Source organism: Neopelma chrysocephalum, unplaced genomic scaffold (assembly GCF_003984885.1).
Source record: "Neopelma chrysocephalum unplaced genomic scaffold, ASM398488v2 Primary Assembly neopelma1_286, whole genome shotgun sequence".
In the NCBI taxonomy this organism is placed as follows: domain Eukaryota; kingdom Metazoa; phylum Chordata; class Aves; order Passeriformes; family Pipridae; genus Neopelma; species Neopelma chrysocephalum.
In genome coordinates this window covers 50,097-72,081 of record NW_020897948.1, presented here as the reverse complement: position 1 = coordinate 72,081, position 21,985 = coordinate 50,097, and the positions used below count along the sequence as shown (strand labels likewise).

The following is a 21,985-nucleotide window of genomic DNA, read 5'->3' as shown; positions in this document are numbered from 1 at the left end:
GCCTGACATCCTTGGGATAGTTTAGTGAGCTAATGGCCCTATTCTTGCACCCAAGGGTTTCTGGTCCTGTGGTGTCCATTAATATGAGAATCAGTCCCTGGGCAGCCTGGTGGGCATGGGGGTGCTCCCAGGGAACCCTGAGACACCTCTGGGTCTGCTGGTGCTGCCTGTTTGCTTTCGGTGTTTTCCCTTGGCTGTGCAGGGAATGGCCAGGGCCTTGGGACAGCCCCCCTTGATGAAGCACAGAGAGGATTTGCAGGATGGGGTCCAGGAGCAGGGTCACTGCCACCTCCAGAGCCTGCCCAGCCCAACCTGCAGGTGTTACAGGAGCACGTGGCATTCCCAGGGAGGCTCTGAGGCACCCCTTGCTCTGGCCACTGGCTGGGGCTGCGAGGCTTTCACACCTTCTCCTTCCCAGGGGGAAACATCGGTGGAGACCGGCACCACTGAGCCTGAGTGGAACGAGCAGATCAGCTTCATCGAGATGTTCCCACCTCTGTCCAGGAAGATAAAGGTCCAGGTGCTGGATGATGCCAATGTGGGTGATGTGGCCATTGCTACACACTACATCGACCTGCAGGAGATCTCGGACCCCGACAGGAACGGTGAGACCTGGCAGGGCCCTGGGGCACCTTCTGCTGGGCCATGGGGGTCTGCAGGAGGTGGGAGCAGGAGTGGCTGAAGCACACTGACACCCTGGGGTGCTGGGCTGCCCTCGGGGGGGAGATCTCTCTGCAGCAGCACCCTGCCCTCACCAGACCCTGTCCCTGTCGCTGCAGGCTTTAACCCTACGTTTGGCCCAGCCTGGGTGAACCTGTACGGCTCCCCTCAGAACTCGGCCCTGCGGGACATCCACAGGGACCTCAACGAGGGCAGGGGCGAGGGCATCTTCTACCGCGGGCGCGTCCTCATGGCCATCGCAGTGGAGATCTTCAGCAGCCCCAGCGTGGCAGAGAGGAAGCTGAGGGACAGGACGAGAGGTACCCTCAGCAAACTGAAGCTGAAGAAGAAAAGTAAAAAATCCAAACAAAAAGCCAAAGAACCGAGCCAGCTGCAGGGAGAGGGGGAGGCTGGGAGCTCTCAGGAGGCTGAGCAGCCTGGAGAGGTCATTGTGGAGGTGGAAGAGCTTCATCCACTGCCTGAGGTGAGTCCTGCTGTGCTGGCATGGCTGACCCGTGCCCATCTGCAGCATGCACTTTTGTCATGGGAGAAAGGCAAGGCAAGATGCAGCTGTGTTGGTACAACAGCCATTGCTTAGCCTGCAAACCTGCTCAGTGGCTTCACACAAGCACCAGCCACAGCCATGGCTCTGCACCAACCCCCAGGATTGCCAAGAAATCTTGTCCTGCCTCTGGCAGCCAAGCAGTGACCTCAGCAGCAACCCCCGAGGTCCTGTGGGGGGGCTGGCAGGCATCAGCCATGCCTGGTGCTCAGGCAGTGTTTTGGCACACAAGGCTCTCAGGCTGATTTGTGTCTCCTTGCTCAGAATGTGCTGGGGAAAAAGGAAGAATTCCTCCTTTTTGCTGCCTTCTTTGAAGCCACTATGATGGACTCCTCTCTCAGCTCTAAACCTGTCAGCTTTGAAATCTCTATAGGTGGGTATTCCCCAGGGCCCCATGCCCAGAAACTACGTGTGCAACTCCCTCTGACAGCCCAAGGCAGCACCACCAGCCCCTTGGGAACTTGGGAAGGATGGGGAGTGAGTCCAGGGAGTGTGCACAGTGCTTTACTTGCCTGAAAAGACTGGATGCCCTCCTATGGGATTGGAGATTTGCAGTATTTGCATGAATTTCTTGTTTGGGAAAAGTGGTTGAAACTCTCCGGGACCTGCGGGTGCAAAGAAGCAGAAGGGTTTGGGAGCAAGAAAGGGAAACAAAGGAGGGGAAGCTGGGATGCTGGGACTGGCCATGTGGCACTGAGGGGCTGTGGCAGCAGGTGATGGGGAAACAGTGGCTGTAGAGTGGGTCAAAGCCCCCACCTGCTAAGCTGGACAGGTGGAGATGCTTGCTGCTGAGACCTCTTTGGGGGGCTGCTGCTGGCCCCAGTGCAGTGATGTAGATGGCAGTCAGCAGGCACTTGGTGGAGTTGGCAGAACTTGAAGACATACACAGAGACCTCCTTTCAACTGCCCAGCTCCCTCTCAGACCTCCTGGTTGTCCATGTGATGCTCCAGTGGTGTGACACAGTGAACTGCTAGTTCCCAAAGCAGTGCATGCCTATGTGCTTCTCTTGGCAGGAGGATTGCACTCTGGTTTTGCCAGCTAGAAAACTTGCCTAAGAGCAATCTCACTTAGCTGTTTACCATTTAATGCTTCACTTCAAGGAAACTATGGCAAATCTGAAGAGGTTGTGACCAAAGGATGGCAAAAAGTGGAAAAGGGAGAAGTGAAAGAAGAAAAGAAGCCTTTGCTGGATGGTGGTTCAGATGGTGAGCTGGATGCTGAAGTCCCAAGCCCAGCTTCAGCAGCACGGAACAAGTCAGTGACAAAGAGCCAGAGACCAGAGCCCATGGAGTGTGACAGGTAAGTCTTCTTTTTCTGTCTTTCCCACCTTCCCTGGAGCTTCTGCCTTCTTCCCAGATTGGTTGTTCCAAGTGTTTTTAGAGGTCTGCTCAGCAATGGGTCATGGGTTTCTCCTCTTTGCAGCCCTGCAATGTCCCAGCTGCTGGCATTTCCCATTAGCCCTACGAGCCCCACAGTGTCTGCTTGGTGTGTGCAGGTGGCCAAGGACAGGGTCCCAGGGAAACTGAGACCTCTCAATAACATCTGTCCCTTTTCTGCTTAACAAGCAGCATCCTGGGGGCTTGTTTCCAGTGAGGAGGAAGGAGAGGAGTATTCTGACATATGGTGTCCTATATTAGGCAGGCAAGACACATACAGAATCACAGAATATGCTGAGTTGGAAGGGACCCACAAGGATCATCGAGTCCAACTCCTGGCCCTGTACAGGACCATCCCCAAGAGTCACACCCTGTGCCTGAGAGTATCCTCCAAACACTCCTTGAGCTCTGGCAGCCTTGGTGCTGTGCCCACTGCCCTGGGGAGCCTGGTCAGCACCCAACCAGCCTCTGGGGAAGAAAACTTTGTCTAATATTCAACCTAAACATGCCCAGACACAACTCCAGCCATTCCCTGGGGTCCTGTCCCTGGTTCCCACAGAGCAGAAATCAGTGCCTACCCCTCCTCTTCCCCTCACGAGGAAGCTGTAACTGCAATGAGGTCTTCCCTCAGTCTCCTCTTTTCCAGAAGCTCTTCTGATGATATGTTTGCTCTGGGAATTCTGCCTAGTTTGTCCCACAGGCCTAGAAATGACTTGGTGTTTGTGTTGTGAGGCCTGTGCCTGCTATACTCAGTCCCATAGCAGCAAGAAATCTTGGTATCATCCCATGCTCCTGTCAGCCTCATTCACCTGAGCACGTGCTGCTGTCCCTATGAGAAACCCCGGGTGCTAGTTTGGGGTGGCAAAGGGCAGATCCAGCAGCTCGCATCCATGCCCATGGTGCAGAGCCCAAAAGAGCCAATTCCCTGCGAGGGGACAGAGCACAGCCCCTGCTCCTGTGCTGGGTGTGCAAGCTCTGTGTTGGGACGTGGCATGTGCCTTCTGCAGGCAGGAGCTCTTACCCCCTCTGCTTGCTGCCCTTAGGTCATACAGCTGCCTGCCCATGGTTCACGAGAAACCCTGCGTGTACGTGTGGAGCTACTGGGAGGATCACGCCTGGAGGCTCTGCATTTCCAACTGGATTGTCAAGCTGGCAGAGCGCCTGGTAGCGTGGTCAGGGTGTTTGTCTGTGGCACACTCCTTCCTGGTGTGTTTTCCTTGTTGCACGTGCAGTGCTCTGTGAGGTGCTTGCCGTCCTCCCTGCCCACAGGAGTCCATGTCTCTCACAGGGCTCAGTCCCACCCACCCTTTGGTGGGGTAGGGCACAGGGGCACTTGGGCTCATCCTGTGCACTGCCAGGTGGTGGCTTCTGGAGGGGTGAGCGACGTGATGTGATGTCTGTGACAAAAAGTTACTCTGCTGCCAGTCCTGAGGTGTGTGAGCACTGGGGAGATGTTTCTGCAAGCAGACTCTCAGCCCCAGGCTGTCATCAGGGGAATGCAGGACCTTTATCCAGGACCTCACCTTTCCCTTTTGGGCTTAGAAATGTGAAAGCAGAGATTGCCCAGAGATTGTGTGTCTGTGGCTGCTCAAGGACTGAGACACAAAGTGTTTTAACAACCAGTGTTAAGGTCATCCCCAGGTTCTGGAGAGTCCCTGGCAGCACAGTGCTGCCCTGCAGCACTCGTGAATCCCAGCTCTGCAAAAGGCACAAGCTGTTTGTGGCAAATGCATCCTTGCAAGGTTTCACTCTGACCCCTCAGCAAGGTGCAAGCTCCCTGAACATTGTGATTTCCCCACAGGAGCAGGGGCTGGATGACGTGGAGAAGCTCTTGAGAAGGCCAAAGGCTAAAGCAGAAGAGCGGCTCAGAGAGGTGCTAGAGGAATTTGTAGCTGGATGCAGGTTGGCATGTTCCTGATTTCCTGAGGTTTCTTGTTTTCAGGTTAGGAGGTCATATCTGCCTGGATTGTGTGCAGCATCTCTCTCATCCTTTTGAGATGGATGAGCAGAAGGAAATGAGGACGACTTGGGAAAAGGGCCCTGTAGCTCTTTAAGCTTGCAGAGGTGTCCCCAGTCCTGTCCTGGGAATCACAGGGGTCATAAACAGCAGCCTGGATGTTCCTGGACTCCTGTGTGTTTTGTAAATGTGTAGGACACTTCCTTCACTCTTTTTGATCGTGCAGTTGAAGGACCAGTGTTTCAATCCCTGTGACTGCCCTGTGGGGGCCAATATGCTCTTCAGTCCACAGTGCAACAGGAGAGAGGGACCCCAGGTGCTGAGAATCCCCAGGGTACCTTGTGAATCAACGAGCTTGCAGAAGAGAGGGCATAGCAGAAAAGGGGGCTTCTGATGCACCGGGATTGGTACCAGGATGTGGAGCTTGTGCCCCTGTTGTGAGCTGTGCTCAGCCTGCTGGGTGCAGGGGATGCAGAGCCTGTGCTCCTTTTCTCATTGCAGGCAATATTCACTCAGTGCAGAGAGAAAAACAATGGCACATCCAAACAACCTGGACAGATGTCGGATGAAATACCTGATGCGCAACATCGTAAGCTGTGGGGCTGGTGGTGGGTGGTGGGAGCCTATGCAATCCCTGCTCTGGGGGATGCTTCTGCAGGACCAGCAGGAATTGATGCTAAGAAGGAAACCTGGGGCTAAGACTCGTGGTATCAGTCATGGGCTTTTAGTGCAGCATCTCCCAGCCTCGGCTCAGAGCAACACAACTTCTGGCACAGGGAACAGAGGCAGGGAATGGCCATGGCTGCGCCCACTTCTATGCAGATGCTGTGCCCTGATGCCTTCCTTTGTCTCCTGTGGGGCACACATGGCTGACCACATCCATGTTGCTGCCCAGTAGGTTGCTGGAGGCCTTTAGGTGCATGATATTCCCACAGGCAGCTCTGGGGGGACTGAGACCCACTGCCCATTGGCTGGGTACCTGTCTAGCAGGTCTATATCAGCCATCCATCTGCTTTCCCTCAGAAGGAGCAACACCTGGGCACTTACATCCTGCAGACGAGGCCAGCTGGCTGAATGAGAGTGCAGTTACATACCCTGCAGCACAACAGAGCAGAGCATGGCTGTCCCCATCAGACTACATTACCAAAATGCAATGACAGCAGCAAGAAATAAAATTTAGGCATGTCTGGATCCCAGCTACCTTCCCTCTGCCTCCCTGTACGTATTCACCTGAGCTTTGCTAAGCCTGAGACACTCTGGAAAAGAGAGAACCAGCCCAAGAGATGAGTTTCCTGGCCTTGTCAGTCCATATGGGATCTGCACCCTGAATTCCTTCTGGATTTCATTATTAGTTTTGGTTCATACTAAAATCTTTCCTCAGATGTGTACATTATCTCAGATGTATACTCATGGAGGAGAAAGCCCAGCCCTGTGTTCCAGTTTCCTACATCTTTGTATTCCCATACTTCTGTGGCCCCAAGCTGCTCCTTGGGCAAAGTCTCCCGCAGGCACTATCTGGAGCCAGCTTCTGAAATGTTTACTCCTGTGCTGGTTTAAAAGTTAACCAGCAAGGGAAAATGAACTCAATTCAAAAGAGAGATTTATAAGTCAGAATAACAATTTATTAAAATAATGCAATAAGTACAATTATACAGACAGACAATTGGTTTTAACCCACAAAACCCAAAAGTACAACCCAGCACCCTGGGGTATGAACAAAAGTGGTGTACCTTGGCCCACCCCCCGAGTCCAAAGCAAAGGGAGAGGGGAAAAAAAACCTGCTGGTGGGAGAGCTGCTGCAGTCTGGTCAGAAGTGGTGATTGCAGTCCAGTCGAGGGTGGTGGTCTCAGCCTGGTTGGGAGCAGCGGTGGTCTGCTGTCTTCCTCTGGGTCCCACGAGAGAGAGCCCCAAGGCTCTGAAACTCCCAGTTATATACTCTCCAGTTCAGGCGGGAGTGCTCAGTCCCTCCCTCAGAGTAGGGAATTCCATAAAAGGGCATGTGGATGCTCAGTCCCTCTTATCAGAGCGGGGAATTCCATATAAGGATATCAGAGCGGGGAATTCCATAAAAGGGTACAGGAACATCTTCCCACCTTGCAGGCCTCTACTGACAGCAGTTTTTGGGAAATGGCATGGAGGCTATAGAATACACAGTTTTGGGTTACACCCATCCAGGGATGAATTGGTCCCAGCCGTTCTAACCAGGACAACTCCTTAGACATCTTTCTGCCCCAAATGATTTTAAAGCTCATGGATGTCTGTTACTGGCTGGTATTGGGAAAGCTGATGAGTTACTGGAGTCCCCAGTTCTTGGCACCCTTCCCTAAATGGCCAGTGATGGGTTCCTGGAGGTTTGCTGTCAGCAGGGAGGCAGTGAGCCGTGCTGGGGGCGAGGGCAGGCTGGGCAGGCTGGCTGTGATCAGCACACAGCTGGGGGTGGCAGGGGGGCAGTTGGTGACTGCTGCTCTTTCTGTTCAGATCCTGAGTGCAAAGCAGGGGCTCCGCGTGAGGCGGCGGCTGACTCGGGACAATGTCAAGGACAAGGTTAAGGAGACAAGGAGGGTCCTGGCAAAGCTGCGCTCCATGGCTAAGGAGGTACAGCTGCTCCTGGGCTTCTCTGGGTGGGACAGGGTACAGCAGGGAGAGGGTGCTGGGCTGGCTGCCAGGGCTCTCACCAGCCCCAACTGAGGCTTCTCCTCTGCTGTCTTTCCTTACTATGTAAAATCCTAAATTCCAGCTGCTGGAAGTTACCAAGTTTCCTGTAACAGCTCCAATGAGGGATGAGGCCGGGGCAGCTTTGTAGGGCTGTTGGTGGCAGAGCAGGGCTCCAAGCAGCTCAGTGGTGCCTTGGAGGCAGAGCTGGGCCAGCTCCAGGACTCCTGGGCCTCTCTGCCCCACCAGCCTGAGGCCATGCCTGCAGCAGACAGTCTGCTTGGGAAAACAGCCTTGCCTGTGCTGCCTGGACCCCCACCAGAGACTGACCCTGGACATCTTCTCTAAAATCAAGCTTGCATTGGAACAAGGTCTCTCATCCATAACAGAGACTCTCCACGTTCACTTTCATTGTCTCTATTTTAAGTAACTGATAAAAATCAATGTGTTGTGTAGTGCCAACCAGAATGCCATATGTGCTGGCATTAGGTGGAGAGATGCTGTAGCAGTTTGGAGAAGTCTTTCACCAAGTGAAGTCAAGCAATTTTCACATCTTTAGCTGTGTGAGGCTCGAGTGATGTACATTTGTAGTGATGGTGTTTGTCCTCCCAAGTAACCATTACTGTGGTGGAGCCTGGCTGTCCTGGGGATGGCTGAGCACCTGCCTGCCCATGGGAAATGGGGAATGAATTCTTTGGTTTGTTTGCTTGCATGTGCAGCTTTTGCTTTCTCTATTAAACTGTTTTTATCTCAACTCATGAGTTTTTTCACTTCTTCTTTTCCAATCCTCTTTCCCATCCCACTGAGGGACAGTGAGTGAGCGGCTGCATGGGGCTGAGTTGCCAGCTGGGGTTAAACCACAACACCTGCAGGGCTGACTTTCAGAAGCACATGGCCAGCATTAGGCCCTTCATTTGCTTCTGGATCTCCAAAGCACCATGCAGCCAGCAGTCCCTCCTGTCAGGAGAAGAAGCTTTCACCACGTCAGTGGAGGGAGGACAAGGCATGTGCTGTTCCTATGCTGTTACATTCCTCCCTTTTCTTCCTCCAGCCCCAGTGCACTCTCCCCGATGTACTCATCTGGATGCTCAGCAGCAACAGGCGTGTGGCATATGCCAGAATTCCTGCACAAAACATCCTCTACTCAGTAGTTGAAGAGGAGAAAGGCAAGGACTGTGCAAAGATCCAGACTGTCTTTATGAAGGTAGGGTTTATACCAAAACAGTGTGCTCTTGCTTGCTTGCTTCATGCTTTTGTCCCTCCTTGCCTGAAATCATGGAGTTCACAAAGAAACACAGCTCTTGCTCCACCAGAGCCTCTTGCCTCGGCAGTGCTCTGTCTCCTGTGCTTTTGGCTGATGGTGATCATCCTGGTCTGAGGTGTGAAACCCGATAAACTTCTGTGCTTTCAGGTCCCTGGCTTACACACTGGTGAGATTTTTGCCAAAGTGGAAATCTACATGTGGCTTGGGGTAACCAAATATGCGAAAAACTGTTTGGCAGAGCTGCCTGAGGAGTTCAAGTACCTTTCTGAGAGCGGAGAGGAGATAGGCCAGCTCCCAGCACACGGCCCTCCCAGCCGGCTCAGCAGGGATGGTGAGTGCAATGCCAGTTCTCCATGGCTTCACTACAAGCAGGAGAGCAGGGAGGTGACAGGTTTGTCCACAGGTTATAGTGTCTGTGGTGGCACATTGCCCTTCCCCAAGGCCACAGTATCATCTGAGAACTACAGGATGTCTGAGGATTAGGACCTGATCTCTCACCTCAGTGTCATCCCCAGGTGTGATGGGACAGGCATGTCCTGTTTGCTCTCATGAGGATGTATCTGCACACCCACAGCTAGAGCAGCAGGCAGGATGGCTGCTTCCTAGGCACTGAATGTGCTGCCAAACTGCCAATGGGCATGAGCTCTGCCCTTCTGCTGGGGCCTGAGGGTGCTCCCCTACAGCAGAACATTGCACATTTCACGTGTCATGTCCTTCCCAGAGGTGTCTGAGGAGCCCACTGAACTTGTCTTTCTTGGTTGAACCTATTGAGATGTACTGGCCTGAGTGCCCCTAGAAGTGGTACCCATTCCTCACAGAATGTGCCTGTTCCTACTTGGCTTCTCCTTCTTGCGTTTTTTTGGCCTCACACAGGACTGGACTGGGGACCTCTCTTCTTTTTTTCTTACCAGATTTCAGCTATTTCCAGCTCCGAGCCCATCTGTATCAGGCTCGGGGGATCCTTCCTGCAGATGACAATGGCCTTTCAGATCCATTTGCGAGAGTCGTGTTTTCAACTCACTGCCAGACCACCAGGGTGAGACCACTTAAACTCTTACCTCTGTCATCTTGGGAACTTGGGAAGAGAAAAATGACCATGCCCTCACTGATATGTTGAAGGCCAGTGCTGTGGCAGTGTGGTTGTGTTCAGGGAACAACTGAGAATTATTGAGCATGGTCTCAAAAGTGGATTGGCATGTGCTTATTCCACACTTTTACCACCTCCCCTCCTGTCAGCCACCAGCTGCATGTGGCTGCATGGGAGGGGGGATCAGCCCCTGGGTCCTCACTCTACTTACAAAGTGCATGTGGTTTGTTTCCCCTGGCTGTGGAACACTCAGGCCTCCTGTCTCTGTCTACAGGTGCTGGAGGAGACACTGAGCCCCATGTGGAATGAGCTACTTCTGTTTGACCAGCTCATTATTGACGGGAAAAAAGAAGAGTTAAAAACAGAGACCCCCATAATTATAATCAACCTTTTCAGCCACAATAAATTTGTAAGTACGGCTGTGCTGCCCTCCTCCTGTTGTTTCCAGAACAGAGAAGGCAGAGGAGCTCTGTGTGAGTGCTGCCACATCTCTGTTTGATTTCTATGACTCAACTCGGTCGTGGGTCCTGGGGACTGTGGCTGAGGTTGAGACTTTCTGGCTCAGAGATGCCCTGAACCAGGGCCTGACAATTGCTCATTGGATCCAGGATCTCTCCTTTTTGGAGAACCACTGTGCCTGTCCCAGCTTTTGCCCCACTTCCTAGGCAGGCTCACATTGCAGAGGGCTCTTAGGCTGGGGGAAGTGATGTGTCTCTTGTGTCTCTTAGAGCTTTCCTTCCCCTCTGTCACCAGGTGACTTCGATCATCACTCCTCAGTCCTCCCTTTTCTCTCTTCATCAGTGCTTTAAGGTCACACTCCTCCCCTGGGCCTCTTTGTTATCCTAAAGCTAATGACTTAACTCCCACCAGATTCTCCTGTGTAGCTCAGCAGCTTTCCTGGGTTAATTCCTGGGTCCCAGTACAGGACAGATACTGTCACACTGGGGTGAGTCCAGAGGAGGCCACCAACATGGCTGGGGCTGGAGCACAGGACAGAGCAAGGACAGCTGAGTATATTCAGCCTGCAGAGGATGAGGCAAAGCCATTGTCTTATTGCTGCCTGCAGTTGCCTGGTGGGAAAGGGTTGAAAATGTGAGCTCAGACTTCTCATGGAGGTACCCAGGGGCAGGATGAGAAGCAACGGGCACAAGTTGGAACAAGAAGAAAATCCAACTTGATATAAGGAAGCAATTTTCCCGCAGAGGTAGTTCAAATGCTGGGCCTGGAGCTGAGAGAGCTTTTGGGATATCCATCCTTGGAAATATTCAAACCCTGGCTGGAAGAGACTGAAAAACTGGATCCAGCTTTGATGTCCTCTGGTGCATTGTCCCAGGTTGTTTGCCCAGTTCTGCATGGAGATGGACTGGGAGTTAAGAGGAGCTGCTGCAGGCATGCCCTATCTGCTCCTACCTCTGGATGGAGCAGAGAAAATCAAAGCAGAGGATGGCAGGAGTAGCAGAGTGGTCTTGTGCTGTTCCAGACTGGCTGGAATTAGTGGTGGTCTTTGAGTTAACACAGGGATGCTTTGACCTGTTCCCTTCTTTCCCGCAGGGCTCCCCTGAGTTCCTTGGCCAGGCCTTTGCTGTTCCACAGGTGAAGCTGGTGGATGAGCCGTACACCAAACCTGCCCTGCAGTTCTTTGATTTCTACAGAGGCACCAGAGCAGCAGGAGAGCTCATTGCCACGTTTGAGCTGATCGAGCTGGATTACAGTGGCTATCTGGAGGTAACGGCCTTGTAGGAAACTGCACGTGGTTGCCAGCTCTCTGAGGAGAGCTGGGTGGGTAAGGAGCTAGTTGCATAGGGCCCACCAGAGGATTCCAAGCTGGAGGCCCCATCTGGCTTTCAACTGAAGGGAGGCTGCAGGGAGAGCCTGTGATAACAGATCAAGAGGAGAGTGAGAGGGGGCATGGCATGGCATAGATTAGAAATGACTTTCATCACCTGGTGTGTCCTGGGTCCACCTGTTCAGCCATCAGTGCCTGAGGATGTGGAGCCCAAGGAGCCTGACTTCCTGGGAGACCCCCGTGCTGGCCGCTTCATCATCCCTGAGGGCGTCCGCCCGGTGCTGAAGGAGTTCCGCATAGAGGTGAGCTGCTTCCTGCTGCTTCCTGCTGCACTGGCCTCCCCCAGGGCCGGGCAGAGGGCAGGGCTTGGGGGGGACTCTGGTTTAGACCTCAGATATGCCAGTGAGGCCTGAGCAGATGGAGTGCTTGACATGAGGGAGAAGCTGTTTCAGCAGCTGGACGGGCAGAGCTGCGGTGCAGCCGGGCTGGGGAGCCCGTCCTGTCCTGGGCTGTGTCCTGCACTGGGCTGGCAGCCTGGGCAGCGTGCAGCCTGCATGGCTGTGCCAGGCCTGGCACGGTTGGAGCAGCCCAGCAACTTCATGTTGTACTTCAGATCCTGTTCTGGGGCCTGAGGGACCTGAAGCGGGTGAACTTGTTCGAGGTGGTCGAGCCCCAGGTGATCATTGAATGTGCTGGCAAGAAGGTGGAGTCAGAGGTGATCGTGACCTACAAAGAGAACCCCAACTTCACTGAGCTGGTCAAATACATGGATGTGGTGAGTGGGAAGGGAGATCCTGCCATGTCAGGGTGCACCGTGGCCACCCTGCACCCATGCACAGCCTCTCTGCATGGGCTGAGGTAGCAGGGGGGGAGCTACCTCTGGGATTTTGCTCTTCTGTGACCACATGATTCAATTGCAAATCAAAACCCTTGTGAAATTGCCCACCAAGAGCTGTCTCAGCCATGGCCTGGATTTTGGGCGGAGCTGCAAGGTGCTGTCAGGCCTGTCCATGTGTTGATACACATGGCTGCCACAGGCTGACAGCCCAACACAGGTCGATCATCCTTGCTGCTGTGACCCCATGCATGGTTCTTTTGCAGGAGCTCCCAGAGCAGGTGTACCTGCACCCTCCTCTCAGCATCTTTGTGGTGGAAAAGCGGGCGTTTGGGCGCACTGTGCTGGTGGGGAGCCATGTTGTGTCTGATGTGATGAAATTCTTTCCCAGAGAGCTGGAGGAGGAACCAGAGGATGTGCCCAGAGGTAAGGTGCTTGGAGACAACAGGCAGGTCTTGCTAGTGGCAAAGATCCCTGGCTATTCCCTCCTAGCCAGGCAGCAAAGTCCTCTCCTCAGAGTCCCAAGATCACAGAAATACAGAACAGTTTGGGTTGGAAGGGAGCTTAAAGCCCATCCAGTCCCACCCTCCTACCACAAGCAGGGACACCTTCCACTAGCCCAGGTTGCTCCCATCCAACCTGGCCTTGGACACTTCCAGGGATGGGGCAGCCACAGCTTCTCTGGGCAACCTGTGCCAGGGCCTCACCACCAGGGCCTCACAGAGGGAAATGTACCCAGTGAGACCTCCATCTTTAGGGAGCTGGTCCACTAGGACCTAGGATTGAAAGGTTTTCAGTTCTCTCACATTGTCCGGTCAAGGTCTGTTCATTGGGTAATGGTTTTGCTAAGTAGCTCTGTGGTAGCAACAGCCAGAGCTCCTGATCTGGAAGCATGAAAGGAAAGAAGCAAAGGATTGATGCAGCTGTGGTCCTTTCTGCATAGGGAAGGTATATCTCATAATTCTGAATTCCTAGGAGTCAGCAGCAAGCATGTTGGTGATGGTGGCCAGTCTCAGTACTGTACTTGGATTTCCAGTAGTTTTTTTGCAGATTCTGCTATGAAAAGCTTTAAAATCAATCACAACATAGTGCGTTAGCAGGGAGGGTTTTCCTGTGGCCAAAAAGTAGGAAGCAGTGGACAGAAATAAATACATGGAAACAAGAAGCTCTTTCTTTTCATCTCAGCTCAGAAAGTCTCATCCCACCGCCTTCCCTCTCAGACTGTGGTAAACATTGGAACTGCAGCTGGTGACCCAGGTCCCAGCACTCACCCCCTTAGTCTGGCAAAGGTGAGTGATGTGTTGGGCCCAACACATTCTGAAGTTTGGAAAGCCAAACTGAAGGTTACAAATGAAAAAGAAAGTTCAGAAGTTCGGAGTTAGGTTTCAACCACCAGGTTTTGCTCTGGAGCCCAGCACTCCTCACTCCTGCCTGCTCACTGCCACTGCCACGTGCTGTGGCTCTGGCACAGGATGGTGAAGGAGACCTGCCCTGTGCCTTGAGAGCTGCTGCTTTTGTAGCAAAGCACAAACCTGGGGCCACAGGTAGCTTTGCACCTCCTGTGCTCTGCCTGAAAGCTGATCCTCTACCAGAGGCTCCCAGGGCATGGAGAAGGGTGCTTGGGTGTCCTGGGTGGTCATTTCTTCCATCTGAACCCTTTTCTCCATTCCTTAAAGGCTCCTTTGAAGAAAATGCCTATTAATAAGTTTGTGAAGAAGGAAGATGAATATGAAGAGGAAAAACCAGAAGTGGAAGAACTGGATTGGTGGTCCAAGTACTATGCATCCCTGAAGGAGCTCTATAACCAGGTAATATTTTGTGACAGGTCCCAGCAGGGGGGAAAAGAGGCTGCACTGGCATGAGGAAGATGTTTTCAATGGTGCTGAGTGTCACAGGAGCTCTCCTGGCATGCAGGAGCCTGCAGGAAGGTGTGGGCTTTTGTGTGTCAAGTGTACTTAAGGTAGGCAGGTAACAAGCATCTACAAGGTGGGCTGATTTCAGCAGGCAGTGGATATTGAAACTGCCCTGAGGCTCAGTGCCCAAGTGGTGTGAGAATGAGACAGCTTTAGTTGAAAATGTGACAATGCTGAGTTTAAGAGGGGCATTCATGCTGCTTACTCCCAGGATGTGTTATGGGAGCAGGTCTGCTCCAAATTTCCTTCCTTGCCCTGTCCCCCTCAAATCCCAATCAAAGAAAGCCAGCAGGAGGATCTGGGGAGAAGAAAGAATGATTAAGGCACTCATTAGATACCATCCTGCAATGATGTTATTGCTGAATGATCTCAGGCCAGGTATTACTGACTCTGCTGGCAGGAAAGCGTTCTCAGTGTCCTGTGCTTGGAAGGAGAAGCCTTTGCTGCCAGGGATCTGGGGTAACTGCTTGTGTGTGTTTCAGACATATAGTGATGAAGAAGATGCTGAGAATGATGACCTGAATGATGCAGGTGAGTCCTCTACCAACACCCAGCTCTTCTGTGGGGAGAACCAGGAATTTACACCGTCCCAGAGCGTGCTGGGCTTGTGGAAACGGCATCTGAGTGGAAAACAACCTTGCAACATTCAGGAACAACAACAACACAGAAGTGAGCAGAGAGGCTGAAGACCTTGGCAAGGGCTAACAAAGGCTATTTCAAGTGGAAAACACCAAACTTTGCTCAAAAAAGTTTGGGAAATTGTCAGAAAAGTCCTGGAAAATAGTAGAGTCGTGTAAAATTGTGTTAAAGCAAGTGCCTTCCAGAGTGAGGAGAAACCCGCGGAAAAATCAGCTGCAGATCATGGGTTTGTCAGGGTGAGAGCAGGAAGCAGTGAGGGGATGGAGAGAGGATGGGGGACGGGCAGAACTGTCTGGGAGCTGGGCATCACTCTGTGCACATGGGATACTCACCCAGGGTACAGGATTCGCTATGAGGTAACAGAAAGACAGTAATAGTGATCTTTTTATGGTCTGAGAACAGTGTTACAGCTGCAGGCAGAGGTGTCAGCAGTCACTCACCTAGCAATGATCTGTGAATGTGAGACAGTAACACAGAAATGAGATAAATCCTATTTAGGGAGAGGGCTGGAGGGTACCTGCATGCCATTAGTGCTCAAGGGATCTGGAGCCTTGAGAAATGGGACAAGAACACACTCACTCTGTCCTTGGTTTGGTGGTGATCCCGAGAAAGGTCTAGCCACAGTCTCTTCAGGCTCAGCTGCCTGTGCCCAAAGTGGCAGTGGTGCTTCAGTGAGTCACCCAGCCCAGCAGTGGTGCTGCAGTGAGCCACCCAGCCCAGCAGTCCAGCAGGTGAGCACCCATCCAGAGAGGAGGGTGAGCTCTCCTCCGTGCCTTCCCTGACAGTACCTGTGGGCTGGTCCAGCCACCTGCCTCCATTTGGTTTCTGCCTCTCCCTTCCTGAACAGCAGCCAGTTTTTGTCCCTGCTCCCATCCAGCCATGCATTGCTGGGAAAGCTGAGCTGCTGCAGGGACACCTGCCACAAACAGCAATAGCTCCAGTTGCCCTGGCATGGGTCAAAGCCCTTGGGTGGAAGCAGAAGCTCTGGCTGGGGTGATTTCATGTACAGACACTTGAAATGATGGGCAAAATCAGAGCATTTCCTAATCTCTTATTGCCATTTCTAGATGGAGGGAATTTAAATGCATCCTGCATTGACATGGAAGCAGAGGACGAGGCAGTGATTGAAGCTGAACCTGCTCAACCCAAGAGGAAGCTCATTGCCACCCTTCAGGTGATAATTGGGGTGACCTCATCTCTTTCAACCCCAGCCCTTTGTCCATGTCCTCCTCACCTTCCTGCAGTGGAAGTTATACTGGGAGGAGAAACTGCAGTGGGTGCTGAGGCCCCGTTGTTGGTGGGCTTTGAAATATCTTGGAGTCAAGCTGGGATGTGTGTGCACATCTGAGGTTGGCCCCAGGGGGATATGGGAAAACCATAACACCCTGCACTGAGTCATACAGGGGTAAGGTAGGACTAGGTGAAATGACTGAAGCAGGCAAAGGATGGTCTTTTGGACTTTCCTTCCCTTTAAGATGGCAGGAAAAGGCTCAAGAATTCTTTCCACTTATTTCAGATCTACAAGTCTGAGCTGGAAAATGAGTTTGGTAATTTTGAAGACTGGCTGTGTATTTTCCCCCTTCATCGTGGCAAAGCAAATGAAGATGAAGATGGAAATGAGGATGAACATTTTGTGGGAAAGTACAAGGTACTGTATCATTTGGATGACATTTGTGCTGCTTATGGAAGAAAATCCTTAGGACATTTTGTATTTTAGAGCAAGCCAACACCAGCAAAGCCTTGGAGAGTGCATGGGTGTGCAGGGTGACATGAGGGTGTGATGTGGCATGACCAGGGAACTGTTGGTGCCTTTTGAAGCAATTGTGTCCTGCGGTCCTGTGTTAGTTGACAAATCCATCTGATATAGATTATTTAGCTGTTGCAAAGAGAAAGCATGAAGCATAAAGGACTCGTTCTGGTTGGGGCCTCTGGGTATATTCAGTATGCACATAAGAATTAGTGAGCTTCACTGGTTTTAAAACTAGCAAAACTTATCTAAAAGAGGCATCATCCTCCCAGCCAGGAGCTCTTGAGGACTCTGAAATATCAGCTACACAAGCTAATTTGAGAAGGTCCCTAGAAAACCTTTAGTGTCCCCTGTCTTTGGCAGCCCAGAGTGGCTGGAGATGCTCAGATCTGGCATTGGCAGTGGTCTGACAGACTGCAACCTAAACTGCAAGCGGGGATTGCCTGGACCATGTGGGTATGAGAGGGCCTTTGGGAAGGACTGTCCCCATGGGCACAGGGTGTCTGTGGTCTGCATGGCTCCGATTTTCTACTTGGCAGGTGAAGCTGGTCTTGGTGGCTCCAGTCCCATCTGAGATATTCCCTTTTGTATCTAGCTGTTACTTGAAATGTCTTTTTTGCAGGGCTCCTTTTACGTCTACCCCAGTGAGGAAGCTGGCACAGAGCCCAAGGTCTCCCGGGGAGTTCCAAGGAACAGACCCATCAAGGTTCTTGTAAGAGTTTACATCGTTAAGGTAAGGCTCTGGTGGGAGTGGCAGTAATGCTTGGAGGTCTCTCCCTTCCCTGTGGATGTCCTGCCACTCTCTGCTCAGTAAATATGAGCAGTGGTCTGAGCAGTGGCATTTGTGAAAAACGTGGTGCTGGCTTGAAGCCTCTGCCAGCCCAGTGGAAGTCACCTGTTCATGAAGAGTCTTCCATAATTTGTAGTTTCAGGAGGTGCTGAAAGCCCAGAGGGGCATTTTTTGGCTCCTCACATCTGCAACAAGCAAGTAGCTGGGCCTACAGCTGGAGACATCAGGGGCCTGTTGAGTGGGGATTTGTGTGGGAAGCAGTGCCTGTGTCACTGCCGGGGCAGGGGCTGGAGGGTGGTGTGAGGCCTGTGCAGTGTTCCCTGTGCAGGCTGCTCTCCAGAGCTGTGTACAGCACTACCTCTGCTGTCTTCCAGGCTACCAACCTGTCTCCAGCAGACCCCAATGGCAAGGCAGACCCCTATGTGGTGGTGACGGTGGGGCAGGAGCAGAAGGACACAAAGGAGCGATACATCCCAAAGCAGCTCAATCCTGTGTTTGGAGAGTATGCAGGAAGTTTCATCTATCAGGTTCAATAGGAACAGTGCAAATCTGGGGCTTGGAATGTGGCCTAGAATGTGTGGTCTTCTCTTCCTTTCTGATGGAGAATCTTGTGCTGAAATACAAAGGTCCTTGGCATGTCTCTTGCCTCCAGCTAACTCAGGAGCCATCATGTTTTGGGTTAGGAGGCCAGCTCATTTTAAAAGTAGAAAGCCAAGCAAAACCAGAGCGTTGGTGAGCTTTTTCCTTAGCTCTGGGCCCTCTGTCCAAGGGCATACATTCCTGGAAAAGTAACTCCTTTGTTTGAATGTGCACACTGAAAACTGCACACACTAAACTTAGAGAGAAATAACCTCTATCAGTTGACTTGTCAAAACAGTTCACAAATGTGTGGGGTGCTTCATTTCCATCCTCTTTGCTAATTGCACTTTGCTTCTGTGCAGAGTTGTGGAGCTGACAGTCTCCTTTCCCATGGAATCAGAACTCACTGTGGCAATATTTGACCATGATTTAGTTGGATCTGATGATCTGATTGGGGAGACCAAGATTGACTTGGAGAATCGATTCTACAGCAAGCACAGGGCCAACTGTGGAGTGGCTGCTCAGTACGATGTGTAGGTACCAGTGGGACACACTGGGTGTGAGACTCCTTCTCACCTGCCATGTGTGGGCAACAGAGCTCCTCCTGTTCTGCAGGACAGAACACGTATCTGCAGTAGCCTTTGATCAGTTGCTCCACAGATTCACTACAAGTTACATGGATAACTCCATCTCTTTAGACTCCTACCTGCTACACTTCCTGTGATAGCTCTAATTCCCACTGCAGCAGACTAATATAACTTCACATAAAATAGCAAAAAAATTCTTTAATGCTTTCACATTGGTGTTCTGTGAGACAAGTGCTCACTCGATACTGACCTCCTTCAGAAACTATGGCAGTTTCTCTGGCAGTAGCTGATTTTGTGAGCACTGACACTCAGAACATCAGGCTTCCTTTGGCCTCATTCCATATGGATTCTCTGGTGTCTTTGGACAGCGTTCTGTAAACAACTCTTCTCCTATTGTACTTGGAGGATTAGCTGTGGGCATGGAGTTGAGTCCCCAGCACAGCTAAAACCTCTTTCCCATTTAGGAACTGCAGCAGGAATTGCTCCTGTTGCTGCTCTGAAGCTAATGGTTCTGTGGGGTGCAAGTCCAGATTGTTCTGGGACAGAGTTGTTAAGATTTCCATTCATCAAGCTGTTGTGTACCTGGGGTTTTCCCAGTGAAAATCTGAGCAGGGCTCCAGTGGAATAGCCTGTGCTGCAGGGAAGACAGGGTGTTTCACAGCTAAGAAAAAAAACCTGTTGTGTTTAAGCTGAAGAAGTTCTTTATGTTCTCCCTTCCATGCAGAAGTGGCTACAACATGTGGCGAGATGCTTTCAAACCCACACAGATCTTGGATAGTTTATGCAAGAAGAACTCGCTTCCTGCTCCAGAGTACAGATGGGAGGAGGTCAAAGTGGACAATAAAATATTCAAGGTCCCTCCGGAGGCTTTTCCTGAAGGTACAGAGGGCTTGGTGAACAATGATGGCTCCCTGTGCTCAGCAGTGCACGTGCTGGTGGGAGGCCTGGCAGCCACCAGCTTCTCTTCCCTGAGGTGTGCAGGCTGGCTGCCCCCACTCTGTGCCCTGCATGGCCCAGCTTTTTGGGTCACCATGGGGACCATCCTTGGTGCTCAGTGCCCTGGTTTCAGCAGATGACACTGTTGCACTGGGAGAAGATGTGATCCAGGCCATCAGGTCCCAAAGTGGTTTCCCAGGCTGTGGGTGGGTGGTGATGGTCATGGGGGTTTGATGAAGTAGCTTATTCTGGTGTCTGACACTGGGACAAAGCTGTACCTTTGTCTGCTTGTGATCACCATCAGCAAGATACTGAAGTCCTTTTTTTTTGGTTGTGGGTTGTTTGTTTGGTTTTGGTTTTTTGTAGGGGGATGTTTTTTTGGTCTCCTTTCCTGTTTTTAGCTAACTTTGTCCAGGGATGCTCTCTGCTTCCAGTGACTGTGGGCACCTCGGGTGGCTCCACACTGCTCCTCACTCCTGTCAATCTCCACCCTGTGGGCAGCTTCTGCTTTGCTATTTTTCTTTCCTTCCAATTGGCATTACAAACCCTAAACCAGGGCCACAGATGTCCAAGAACACACCAGCCTTTCACAGCCTCCATCAGCAGTGATGGAGAACTTCCCTGAGCACAGGCCCTGCTGTGGCCAACACCTGTGCAATTGAATCCAGCCTGGAGCAGAGGCTGGAGCAGCCGTGGCCTGCTTGTGGATGGCTGGGTACTGCAAGGCAGTGCTGTGTAGCCTGTAGGTAGAATGATCCCTGGCCTGAGCTGCCCAGAGAGGGGACACCTACATGTATAGCCAACTTTACCTTCTGCTCATTTCAGTGCAGCTGTTCCTCAGTTTTCCGCTGGTCTTTGTGGTTTTTGAGAAGAAGGGGAAAGAAATCCTACTCAGGAGAGGGCAAGGAGGCTCCAAAGGAGCCCTTTCCCCCTTTTTCAGGTCATTGGGTAGTTGGGGAGGGAGAAATGAGGTGCTCTCCTGGTGTTCCCTGAGAGCTGGCTCTGGTTCCAGTGTGGCTGTACCTGGTGCCCCATGAACCTCATTCCCAGCACTGCTTGGAATGGTTGAGGTCTCAGACTGATCTCCAAAGGCAGATGCTCTCCATAAACCCAGGGGTAGGTGGGTCATTGTGCCCTCACCTGTTGGTTCCTGCTTTTCTCCCACCTGCAGGATTTGGTCTTGACCTGCTGTTTGGCTTCACTGTGCCAAACAAGTCAATTAATTGTATAAAGTGTTCATTAAAGGAGACACGGCTGTGTGTCCTGCTGAGTGACAAGAAATGCTTTCCTGGAGGACTTCTAGGGCAAAAATTCATCCATGGATCTATTGGTGCTACCGCAGAGACTGCCCCAGAGGGTCACATCCTTCTCCATATCCCATGGACCTTTTTCCCAGGGCCATAATAAATTCTTTTTTGCCCTTTTCCTTGTATTTCTCTTGGCTTTTTTGTCTTCCTGCCTACCATTTCTCTCACCACTGCAACATGTTGAACTCATTCCCTTCATCCTTGCCCCCCTGTTTCTCCCCATTTGTTTTTCTGGGGAGGTGCTTGTCTGTACAGTCCATACCTTCTGTTACTTGTGCTGGTGACTAATGTTGTGACGTGACTCTTGCTGGCCAGAAACCTTCATCTTCTCCCTGGCTGTGTCCCACTGCAGAGGCCTCTGTGAGGAACAAGAGAGGAGTGGCAGATGGGAACTGGTCAGTGGATGATGAACATAAGGCTTTGTACGTCCTGCAGCACTGGGAAGAGATGCCAGGATATGGGTACAAGCTGGTACCAGAGCACGTGGAAATTCGGTCTTTGTACAACCCGGAGAACCCTGGGCTTGTGCAGGTGAGATGTGTTCCTGTGCCCAGCCTAGACGTTGTTCTGGGCAAGAACCTTCTAAGCAGCTGGTTCCTTGCACCCTCTCTGGTCTCCTGTTGTCCTTCTGTCTCCTCATCATGGCATGAATCCTACACATTGCTCCTTCCTGGGTGGGTGACCAGAGCTGTGTCTGTGGATGGCTGACCCTGCTACAAAGTGAGAACTTGGTTGTCCTTTGCTCAGTTTCCCCCTCTGACCTCTCACAGTGCTTCTGAACACCCTTTCCTCAAGGAACCTCTCTCCAGTGATGTTGTGTTCACAGTGCTGGTACCCAGAGTCCTCCTGTCTCCTCAGCCATGCACTGCTCTGGTGAGGATGCTGTGTGGGTGCCAATAGACCTGCTCTTCCTTCTGAGCCCTGCCACTCTGTGATGGTGTCCCTGCCTCCTCCTCTGCATTGTCCCTTTTCACTGCTGTTTTGTTCCTATGGGAGCGCCTTGCTCTGACCCCTTGGCTTCTCCCTGAGACACAACATAACTGTGAGCTGGAGGAGACACATCCATCCTCGGGTTTATGTAATGCAGTCATCTGAACTGCATTTTCATGCATTTTAATGTCCTGCACTGAACATCTCCTGTTTCCTCAGGTACTGGAGGTCTGCACAAAGCAGAGCTCTGCAGTCGTGTGGGCTTTGGTTGGCATTGGAAATGCATGTGGAGAGGGCAGAGACAGACCTTTTTTAGTTTTCTTGGTTTTGCTTAAGCATTACATCACCATATGCTCCTTATTAAGACAGAGGGACAT

At 51.8% G+C, this 21,985-nt stretch overlaps 1 protein-coding gene across 1 annotated transcript in view; it reads left to right on the top strand.

Annotated features, from left to right (window-relative positions):
• The window catches only part of LOC113978035 (fer-1-like protein 4), a 38,008-nt gene that overhangs the window by 9,881 nt on the left and 6,142 nt on the right, over positions 1-21,985 (top strand). Inside the window, exons 14-39 of the mRNA XM_027704681.1 lie at positions 419-605; positions 780-1,144; positions 1,487-1,595; positions 2,324-2,522; positions 3,643-3,763; positions 4,401-4,501; positions 5,058-5,145; positions 7,035-7,151; positions 8,260-8,412; positions 8,620-8,803; positions 9,384-9,508; positions 9,834-9,968; positions 11,111-11,284; positions 11,531-11,647; positions 11,959-12,120; positions 12,447-12,606; positions 13,366-13,469; positions 13,857-13,988; positions 14,576-14,624; positions 15,800-15,906; positions 16,249-16,380; positions 17,102-17,212; positions 17,644-17,771; positions 18,211-18,381; positions 19,160-19,314; positions 21,031-21,209. Coding sequence (XP_027560482.1) covers positions 419-605; positions 780-1,144; positions 1,487-1,595; positions 2,324-2,522; positions 3,643-3,763; positions 4,401-4,501; positions 5,058-5,145; positions 7,035-7,151; positions 8,260-8,412; positions 8,620-8,803; positions 9,384-9,508; positions 9,834-9,968; positions 11,111-11,284; positions 11,531-11,647; positions 11,959-12,120; positions 12,447-12,606; positions 13,366-13,469; positions 13,857-13,988; positions 14,576-14,624; positions 15,800-15,906; positions 16,249-16,380; positions 17,102-17,212; positions 17,644-17,771; positions 18,211-18,381; positions 19,160-19,314; positions 21,031-21,209 — 3,765 coding nt within the window. The remainder of the gene's footprint in view (positions 1-418; positions 606-779; positions 1,145-1,486; positions 1,596-2,323; positions 2,523-3,642; positions 3,764-4,400; positions 4,502-5,057; positions 5,146-7,034; positions 7,152-8,259; positions 8,413-8,619; positions 8,804-9,383; positions 9,509-9,833; positions 9,969-11,110; positions 11,285-11,530; positions 11,648-11,958; positions 12,121-12,446; positions 12,607-13,365; positions 13,470-13,856; positions 13,989-14,575; positions 14,625-15,799; positions 15,907-16,248; positions 16,381-17,101; positions 17,213-17,643; positions 17,772-18,210; positions 18,382-19,159; positions 19,315-21,030; positions 21,210-21,985) is intronic.